At 37.8% G+C, this 11,100-nt stretch overlaps 1 protein-coding gene across 12 annotated transcripts in view; it reads left to right on the forward strand.

Annotated features, from left to right (window-relative positions):
* Nucleotides 1–10,247, forward strand: part of TMEM117 (transmembrane protein 117) — a 430,180-nt gene extending 419,933 nt beyond the window's left edge. For 10 of the 12 annotated variants that reach the window (XM_070621094.1, XM_070621090.1, XM_070621092.1 and 7 more), the window contains one exon: nt 8,521–10,247. In XM_070621094.1, the coding sequence (XP_070477195.1) occupies nt 8,521–9,167 (647 nt within the window). In that variant the 3' untranslated portion in view covers nt 9,168–10,247. Of the gene's footprint in view, nt 1–2,101; nt 3,773–4,641 lie in introns of those variants that run through there. The other 2 variants (XM_070621100.1, XM_070621101.1) reach the window with 2 other exon arrangements.
* Nucleotides 10,248–11,100: the final 853 nt, after the last annotated feature.

Here is an 11,100-nt window from a genome sequence, read left to right on the forward strand (position 1 = left end):
CGGCTCCATCTTTTGCTTTCTCTGCCTGTATTTGTTCCGAACCAGAAGAGCCTGGACAAGGAGTGGTAGGTTTCTCCCCAGGTCAAGAATGACTCCCCTGTGGCCTCAATGATCATTTCTCTGTGATCTAGAAAAGACATTTAACATGCTAAGGCAATGGGATGTAAAGGTTTGGTACATGGGCTCCAGCTCTGCTACTGACTGGTGGCATGGCTCTTGTCAAGCTTCTTAACCTCTTAGAGGCTCGGTTTTCTTATCTGTTAAATGGGGCCAGTAATAGTACTAATTCCATAGGGTTGCTGTGAGAGTTAAATGGATAGGTACAAGGCCCTTAAAATCCTGCCTGCCGTGTAGTAAGCACTTAATAAACTCTCACTATTTGTACCTAAAGCTTTTCCTTTCGTCTATCCAGATTTGTGTTTCTTATTTAACTAAAAACCATTAGGTTGCCTGAGAGACGGCTCTCTTATTATTGATTGACTACAGTACCCCCTCCCTTACCCATGATTTTGCTTTCTGCAATTTCAGTTATCCACCGTCAACCGTGGGCAGAAAATATTAAATGGAAAATTCCAGAAGTAAACAATTCATAAATTTTAAATTGCATGTCGTTCTGAGTAGCATGATGAAACCTCAAGCCCGCCCGCTTCTTCCTGCCCTGCAAGCGCATCCTCCCCTTGTCCAGTGCATCCACACTGTGTACACTACCCGCCCGTTAGTCACTCAGTAGCTGTCTCCATTATTAGATCAACTGTGGTAGTATCACAGTGTTTGTGTTCAAGTAACCCTTATTTTACTTAATGATGGCCTCCAGACACAAGAGTAGTGATGCTGGCAATTGGGGTATGCCAAAGAGAAGCCGTAAAGTGCTTTCTTTAAGTAAAAAGGTGAAAGTTCTCGACTTAATAAGGAAAGAAAAAAAATTGAAAGCTGAGGTTGCTAAAATCTACGGTAACTTTTATTACAGTATATTGTTATAATTGTTCTATTTTATTATTAGCTATTGTTGTTAATCTCTTACTGTGCCTAATTTATAAATTAAACTTTATCATAGGTATGTACATATAAGAAAAAACATAGTGTATGTAGGGTCCGCTACTATCTGAGGTTTCAGAGATCCGTGGGATTCTTGGAACGTATCCCCCACAGATAAAGGGGGACTACTGTATTCTGAGTTCTCTACTGTTATCTACTGATCTGAGTCCTCAAGAAGGAGAAAACAATGGAAAAACCTCTCTCCCAATGAAATGCTCTGTATGTAGAGGGTTATCTGACACTGATGAGTTCCCATTGACATTTTAAAAGCATTTAGGATCTGAGTATTTTTTAATCCTGATTCCAAGCTAGTTTTATTTATGCATATCAGAAATAACTTGAATTGTTGCATCTGTTTAGCTCATCTGGATCCCCCTTGACAGATGGTTTGCTGCAGCATGTTTGAGCTTTCATTTTATAAGCTGGGCTACAGCTTATAAAAATAAATCATTTCTATCCGAGGGTGTGTTGAAATATTTTTTCTGGGAATTTTGACTTCAGTAACAAAGGGGATAAATGTTAGTGATTAGGTCACATTGGCACTTTTAGCCGAAGTCCATTGTTCTTCTCCTAAAAGTAAATGCTCAATGCAACCGTGTAATTACTCCTTTGTCCTCTTCCCTTTTACCTATAAGGTACGTGCAAAGATGGATTCAAAATGTGCTGTACTAAGTCTCTGGAGGCCAGAGAGGAATGGCCTCTCAATTCCATCTCAGAAGCTCCTCTGAGTCCTATTAATGCCAATCCCGGTGGAAGCTCTGCCATCTGTCATCCCAGCCAGACAAAGGAAGTGGCCCATTGGTGGCCATCATCTGAGTAAATTAGGAGGGGGTTGGGGGAAAGGCCAGAAGGAAGGCCTGTGCATCTGCGAGGAGAGAATTCACACTGTTGGCACGATGATGCCCACGGGAACCCTTTGGGCAAAAACGGAAAACGCAGAAGTAAACAAGCCTCCATAGTGTCTGTGTTCTATTTCAGTTTCCTGAGCAGTGTGAGGGCACAGGTGCTTTACGATGGTGAGAATGTGGAAAATAATGAATAAATCTCCTTTGTTTTATTTCCATAGGTGTATGATTTCTGGCAAATCAGTTCCCAGAGATTGTTTTTTAAAGAGCTCTCCACTGTCAATCAGATCATGGGAAGCGCTGGGAAGCACAGGCCAGTGGTCCATCCAGCAGAATATTCTGACAAAATTAGCAAGGGACTTGTTATAGGGAAATGTGATGCATCCTGTTCACCATGACAGTCCCCCAAGATTGTAAATTTATCCAAAGAACACAAGAACCTCTTGCTATTCTCTCAGTTGTGAATTTCTCTAAGCCTTTCCTGCAGCAATTTCATTTTCAACACCTTTGCACTGCTCCGAGCGTTAACTATGTTTACGTCTACATAAAGCAGCAGCTCCTTTTATTTGTCTAAAACTCAGTCTCCTTCAAGGCCATGGTTGCCCTGCCCATAGCCTGTCAGTCCTTGCTGCCCCTGAGCTGACCTGCCGTGCCCAAAGCGAGGCATCCTGTCTTCATTTATGCATATTTGAGGATTTTTTGTAGTAGAACTCACATGCTCTTCAGGAATTGTCTTCTTGGTCAGAGGAAGAGCTTGTTATATATAATTAATCATCATCTTTGAGACATGAATATTTTGCTTTTCCCAGTTTCCTAGATTTATCTGATTTTAGCTGTATCCTGGAATTTACCAGATCATGGCGACATATATATTTAATTTAAAAGACCAGAACTTCACTCATTGTATTTTTCTGGACACTGTCTCAGAGTTTACCTGTTGACTAACATACATTTTCTGAATTAATATCTAAAACTAAGCTAGGATCTAGGGAATACAGAAATGAACAGGTCACAGTGCCCAACCTCAAGCAAGTCAGAGTCTAATCGTCATCAAATTCAGTACAACTGCATAGCTTTTCTTTTCTTTCTCTTTTGATCATTACAAGTTGCTACCTCTACTCGTCTTATTGGATTATGTCCTAAAGGAATAGTCTCACACTTAGGAAGAAACAATGATAAGAGAGGCACTTTGAGAAGCTATAGTCATTTGCTTTTAAGTCTTAAGAAGATACCTTACTATCTCAAATAACTCTTATTAATTCATAAATTATTTAGTAAATATCTTCAATTTGCTAAATGGTCTCTCATGGCCTAAGCACTTAATGTGGCTTCTAGATATCCCTAAATTACCTACGGAGAGCCTTGAAGAGATGCTAACTCACCTGCCCTGTTTTCTCTGCTCATCTCTGAAATGAAAAGACATTGAATATGGCCAAGAAGGCTGTTACAGCAAACTGTTACTTCTTTAATTATCCAAAACTCATCTCCTTCAAGACCATGGTTTCTTGCTGTCCCATAATGGATACTAAGCGGTTTTGTAGAGCGTGACTATTTCGTGTGTCTGCACTGGATGCCAGAGTCTGGCTGAGTGGTGGCATTCACTTGGTATAGAGGTGCCCACACACAGAACAGCTCAACCTCAATGCTAACTGGCAACTCTACTGAGTAAAAGATTCTTAAAAATATTATAATTGCATATTTGAATCATGAAAGGTTCATTATGTGGTGGAAATATCAGCACTTAATGGTCTTTTTCCTTGGTTGAAAAAAGAACACTTTCCCCCAAATTGTTGTCCTTTCCCATGCTAAGCGAGGGTGCTATTTAATGAAGACTACTTTTAAAACTATCTAGCCCAGGATTCTATAAACTCCCACAAAGTAAAAAGATAAAATTAACATTATAATATCATTTTTGACAATCACTAAGATTCATTAAAAGTGCAAAATACAAGAAAGAGGTAATCCCACCAACACCACGCAGTGATTTCTCATTAAAGGAGACAGTTAGATATTTCAACAGGGAGATTAATAGAAATAATGTATGGATTCTTACCCCACCTTCTTGCTGATTTACATTATGCTGTGTAGTTGAAACAACAGGGGGAAATGCAAAATTTCTCATATGATTAATGCTGAAATACCAAACCTCTTGTTATGGTTGATTGTACATTCACAACAACACACTTGGGAAAATGGCATTAGAAACACTTTCCATGCTTTTCTTTTTTGTGTTTTCTATCTTTTCCGTGTGGGTCATTTCAGGGACTCAGATTTATTTTTTATGGTAAACAGTGTTTCTCAGAATAGACAATCCTTTTTTCCTAAGGAAAGCTTTCTCCATCTGGAAATTGTGTATTCCATCTTTTTTGCTCTAATGATGAGATTTCCTGGTCCATCATACAACATTAAGGTTTAAGTGACGTTTATTTCACAAACCCATCAAAGAGACTTTTAGAACTTGGAAGAAACCTTAAGGATTATATATGTCAACTCCCTCACTTTGTGGACAATGACACTGAGGTTGAGTTGTCCAGCCTGATTTTGCTTTCTGGTTTGCCACACCTCATAGGGCAAAAGTAATTTTTTAAAGAGGAGAAAGCATTACCAAGGTAACAAAACAGTGGTGTGATAAAATGGAAGGATGGATCATAGAGAAAGATGAACATCCTTCCTCTGTACCAGTGGATAAGTGTACCAGAGGCTGTCAGGTGGGCCAGAAACAAACAAAAGGTAAGAGGAGCCATTTCTTCCACATTTTCAGCACTTCAAATTTCGACTGAGTGGCCCTGACAGTGGAGGAAGGACAATGCTACATCCACAGGAAAAAAAAAAAAAGGAAGTATGGTATCAATAGGGGTCCTGCCTCACCCTCTTCTCTCCACTCTGCTCTTTCCCACCCCAACATGACCTCTCTGCTGTGGGGAAGATGTAGGGACACTATCCCCTGTTGTTTAGCTTCAAAGTTTGTGCAGATAAAACAGTTTTTCTCAGGACCAATGTTACTGCAAGCTGTAGACAAATTACCAATTGCTAAGGATTTTTAACATGTTCAATATGCCGATTCACAAAGATATTTACGTATAGCTACACACTGGGTCCTCCTGGGTAACGGGTTCTGTGATATCTACCCATTGATGTCAGTACTCAGTAATTCATGCTGTTTTATCCAAACTAAAACATTTGAACACCTTTAGAATGTCTTTGTTACAAACCCTAACACGTGCTTCTCTCCTTCCTCTATGTGACCAAGATCCTGTAGTAACTGGATTGAAGAAGTAGAAGAAAGAAATTGTAGAAATGATACTGTCCTACATTTTTGGCAAACTTGCTATGTTTCAGAGAACTTTCTAATACAACTTCTCATTTTATCCTCACAATAATCCAATAATACGTTGGTTTTATTCTCCATTTCACAGAATGAAAAATTGGATTCACATAGCTAATAAGTAGAAGGATTTTGGCAATGAGGACAGAATCATAGAACTAGAACGCATGTAGTTCAGTATCCTCAATTCGAAAATAAGATTATTGAGGTCTGGAGGGGTTAAACAGGTTATCCAAGGTTGTGTTATTTGAGTGTCAGAATGAGATCTCCATCTGCTGATTTCCAGCCTACACTTTTTGTCACTATGCTGCTCCCCCTCACAAATCGGCAAAGGTGTGTTAGAGCAGGGTGATAAGATCAATGTCAGGCAACATATTTTTAATTTTTCTCCACCCCATTAACTATTCAAACTCCAGGTCACATGAGAAATAACATAAAGTGATTATTTCGTATGAAAGTTTTAGTGGTCAAACTGACCCAGCGCCATTCAATGTAGGTAGTCGAAAAATAATTTGAAAGGATGGAGAAAAGCTCCTTCTATCCTCAGGGTTCCTTTAGTTTGATCAGCATACATCCACTTCCACTTTGATTCTCTGATTTTACTTTTTTTCTTTGTCTATAAACATCCACTGAGCATCCTTTCTCCACCAGAAAAGCACCCTTTTCCAAGCTCCATGAGTATTCCTTTCTTCTCTCTGATTCTGTGATGCTTATCTTCAGTTTCTGACATCCTATTACCCTAGAAACAGGGACTCCTTCATGAGGGACTGCCATATGCATGAGTTTATGAAAATGACCTAGAGAGGGTGCAAGTTTCTTCAAGGGACCTTTGCGAGTCAAGATGATGGTTAGTCATACCATCACTGAATAACCCCTTGCCCTCACCATCCAGTCTGGCTTCAAAACAGACGGAGTTCATGACAGGAGAATTAGTATGGATCTCCTACAACAGAGAAGCACCGAAACCCCTCTCAACTTACTTTCTATCATGGAAGCTACAAACCAGTGCCTCCTTAATCCTGAATGAGAACCCCTGGACTTTTTCATATCACCTGTCTCTCATTCCGCTCCTGCCTTCCTTTTCCTTGCATATTCTCCATTCTTTTCCTTCTCTCTCCCCTCAGCCCCTCTCTTCCACATCCCCAATCCTTTTTCTGCATGTTCTTCTATCTGCAGCATAATAAAAACATAAACTAAAAGAAATGCAAAATTTTCCAAACTGTCCTCTGTCTTGCTTTTCTTTCAAGGACCATATGAATTGCTGCGTCCTCTAAAATCCTTTTTGCAGAAATTAGCCCTCAGTTTTATTTCATTTTCTCAACATCTTCAGCATTTATGGTTTGTATCACTCATTTGACACCCTTCAAATGTGACCTCTGATTATTATTTATCTGTTGATGTCTCTGTCCTGTTAACAAGATGATAAGTTCCTCTCTAGAAGGAAGTAACAAATGTCCTCAGCATCTATTAATGTATCATACACAGGGTCTATTATGAGCGCAATACATGTTTGGTAATGATGCTCACCTGTGTATTTGATTGAATTTCTCTGGCTTGAGCTTTCTTAGTTTATTTTATGCTTTATTCTTAGTATATTTTATGCTTGATTCTTAGTATGAATCTGTTTTAGTTTTGAAGATCCGGGAGGGCAGGAGTGGTTCGAACTTAACAGTGCCAGAAGTTATAAATATGTTATTATATCTGGAAACATTTCCAGTGTGCCAACTTACTTTCTAGTTTGGGTGTGCAAAATAAATCACTCAGGCAAGACCTTCCATTACAAATATTTAAACCCTGTATAGTTGAACCATTTTACAGAAATTCTCTTCATAGAGAAGTTACACCTTTTCATGCAAATGAAGACATTATCATGTCTTAGGCAAGGCTTTGATGATAATAATAGGAACAATTCCTGAGTTCCTATTGTATACTAGGCACTGTGCTTGGCATCTAATAATCTCATGAAATGTAACAGCGTTAATAAGTATTATTATTTTCTGCATGTAAAGAAATTAGGGTTTAGAGAATTTAAACAACTACCCCAAGATCACATAGCTAGTAAGTTTGGGAGCCAGGATTAAAACCCTTCAACCTTGCATATAATAGGAGCTTGAAAATATATAATGAGCATGATAAAACACTTTTCTAAACTCCTTCCAATGTTATATTTTTATATATGGCTACTTATTCTGTTAGGGTACATATTGCAGAACACATGTTTACCATTCTTGGTTTAATAAGTTTGCCCAAGTTCCTATCTCTGTCCTATCCTTAGAGTTCTATAATCCTCTGAAGCAGTAACTTAATAATGTTTGACACTGCTATCTTCAAATACAAAATAAAATAATTTTGAGATATTGCATGTAAAATAATTATAACTAAAGCTTTTAGAATCTGTTACACATATCATCTAATTTGGTACAGCAAACCTATGAGGTGGATATTAGTATATTGTTATAATACATTTAATGATGTAAAACTTGCATTAAATTATGATTATAATAAAAATTATAATGGAATCTGGTATCCCTTGAAAGTTTTTCCAGATTCTTTCCATTTAAAGATATAAAGAAATCACTAGCTAATATGTATCTAAATGATATCTTGTTTATATAAGATTTTTAAATACTACAAAGAAATCGTCTCAGTTACAATCTCTCCAAATTCTGTTATCTAAAGCAGTTCATTAGCTTTGGTTATGTTTATATGTCTGATAAATGGATCTGTTCAATGCGAATTTGATGCAATTACTTTTGCATCTTGAAATGAATGCTCAAGGTTTATTGATCTGAATCACATCAACTAATGGTTTAATCAACAGGTCACCTACAAACAGCAATTCGAATTCAATTGGTATACTGCTGTGCTTGCATTGCAAAATGATTTATTTCTTGCCCAGACATAATTATAAAACTGTAAGAGATGTTCAATCACATGTTGGGCTTTTCTGAGAGTTCATTAGAGCTTTGTTTTTAAACATTAATTGAAATGTTCTAGAGAATAACCTACATGGAACCCAATTTCAGTACAGCTGTGGTGCCTGTAGAATAGAGAGATTTAATCTGGTTAGTGTAAATACTGTAAATTATTGCCTCTGGGGCCTACACTTATGTCTTCATGTGCCTAGAATCTTTTTAGGAAATTTCCTTTGCCCATTCACTTAATGGCAGCATAACATGCTCAAAAAATTAATTGTTAACAGATCTAAAACATTAACAATTTATACTACTGTACCATTATCTTCATTTTATTGAATAAAACCCTATTGCAATTTTGTACATCTTTGACTCATGCAACATTTCTTTTTTAATGCAGGTAAATGGTTTAACTATGGAATTATCTTTCTTGTCTTGATTTTGGATCTCAATATGTGGAAGAACCAGATATTTTACAAACCTCATGAATATGGACAGTACATCGGCCCAGGGCAGAAGATATATACCGTGAAAGACTCAGAAAGTTTAAAGGATTTGAACAGAACCAAGCTATCCTGGGAATGGAGGTCTAATCACACTAACCCTCGGACTAATAAAACCTATGTTGAGGGAGACATGTTCTTACACAGCAGGTTCATAGGAGCTAGCCTTGATGTCAAGTGTCTGGCTTTTGTTCCAAGTTTGATAGCATTTGTGTGGTTTGGATTTTTCATTTGGTTCTTTGGACGATTTTTGAAAAATGAGCAAGGCATGGAGAATCAAGACAAAACTTACACTCGCATGAAAAGAAAATCTCCATCAGAACACAGCAAAGACATGGGAATCACTCGAGAGAACACCCAGGCCTCAGTGGAAGACCCGTTGAACGACCCTCCTTTGGTTTGCATCAGGTCCGACTTCAACGAGATTGTCTACAAGTCTTCCCACCTAACGTCAGAAAACTTGAGCTCGCACTTGAACGAATCTACCAGTGGGACAGAAGCAGATCCAGATCCGACGACTTCTAAGAGTACACCTACGAACTAGATTCACTTATGTGGAGATAGCACAAAAAGCAACCTTGAGTGTAACTTTAAAAAGTTAGTCTTTGCTTTTGTAAATGTAAGGTTTACGTAGTGTTAGGTCAAGAAATACAAACGATGCCACAACGGTGCTCAACCTGCTTTTTCTAGGACTCATTGTTTTCTATTTGTATTATGATACATGTGCCTACTGTATATCTAACGGTCCTCTAGAGATTGCTTTTCACAATTGCACAAGCTATTTACTGATTTTACAGCTTAGTAGATTAGCTGATTACCCGTGTATCTGATGTTCAACCATAGTGGTGCCTTGAGACATTAAACTGTTTTTAACTGTACCAGAAACGAAGTGTGGGACAGTTCTCTGACCGACTTCACAGGGGGCTTTTTGTATACAATTATTTTGATCTACGCTTGATGTCTGAGCAGGAACAGATATAGCCAAGATGTGGCTCAGGAAGTCTCGCCTGGTTTCTTATTAAGCAGCGGCGTTGGTGACTTTGACAGCGGGACTGCAGAGAAGCACGGTGATTACCTTTGAATTTGTATTGGCTGTCTGCCAAACACAAATACAGATGCAAAATTCAGTAATAGGAGAATGATCATCCAGCATGGGTCACTACTTGTGAAATGTGACTTGCTCCAACCAATAACTGCAATTAGATGATAAGACCTAATTATGTTTTCCTAATTAAAGATAAATTGCTACTTGATTAAAAATCCTACCCTTCACCTTTGGGAACAAAGGTTAAGAGGCACAGTTGGGTGAACTCTCAAATTTATTGGCATTTACACAAAGCCCTAGAAAACCAAGGGGCTGAAGTTTAATCACGCAAGGGTTGCACAGCCTACCGTCTACAATATTTGTACATCTTTCTGTAAATATGGCTCTGGACAGTGAAAATTGAAAAACGTATGCCAGCCCTGAGGAAGGAGACTCCTCTAAAAATCATGAGTGGAACGTTGGAAGGTAGAAAAAGACGTGCATGAAAGAATCTGTTTAGTGGCTTGTTTTGTGTCTGCGTTTTCTTGTTTTTTTTTAAGAATTAGACATCGCATATTAATAAATAAGAATTATACATCAGTAATTATGTGATGTAGTTTTTTGTTTATAATAGAAAGATTAGAATTGTATCTTAGTTTACCAACAGCCCATTCGAGTGTTTTTTTTTTAACTTCAGTGTCAGGCAATTTAAGAAATGGAACACTCCCAACTTGCTTTTAATTTTGTTCCATAAATTGTGGTTACGTGTTCTTTGAGGGGGTTGGGAGAGATCACTTTTAAGGCAAAATTATTTTCCTGTCACATACTGACATAGCTGTATTTTGTCTTTATGATTTTTTACATCTTTCTTGTTTTGATCTACCTGCTTTTAAGCTTGCAGCATGCTGAATTTAGCATGCATAATAGAACTATGCATTTATCTGTCACTTGAGAGCCAGCTTTAATAAGCTTCTTCTACAATTGTTTACTAAGCAATTGGAACCAGGCCCCTGCTGTTTCTTTTACCTTTAATAGCCATGCGTGGTGTACCCAGAACCATAAATATCTCTGACGCTAAAAATGCAGAGATCAAGCTCACTATAGTAACCCATAGACCATACTATCCAAAGAAACTGACCGTGCTATCCCTGATATGTGGTAATATTGGCCATTACCAAATTGGCATAACAGGGAACATTCACCTTTTGTCTCTGGGACAAGTAAATAATACCACCTAGGACTGTATTTTTAATTATTCTCAAAGTTATTGTCTTGTAGAATGAAGAGGGAGGGTGATGTAGAAAGTGGGTTTTTATTATCAGTATACAGTCCTTGTGAAAATATTATTTGAGAATCGTTATGTGAGTATTAAGGAAAAAGTGCTTCAAGGAGTGAATCTAATTAGCAGAAGTAAGATAGAAAAAAAAAGTAACAAACCTTAGAGCACTATGCT

Source organism: Equus przewalskii, chromosome 5 (genome assembly GCF_037783145.1).
Source record: "Equus przewalskii isolate Varuska chromosome 5, EquPr2, whole genome shotgun sequence".
Lineage (NCBI taxonomy): Eukaryota > Metazoa > Chordata > Mammalia > Perissodactyla > Equidae > Equus > Equus przewalskii.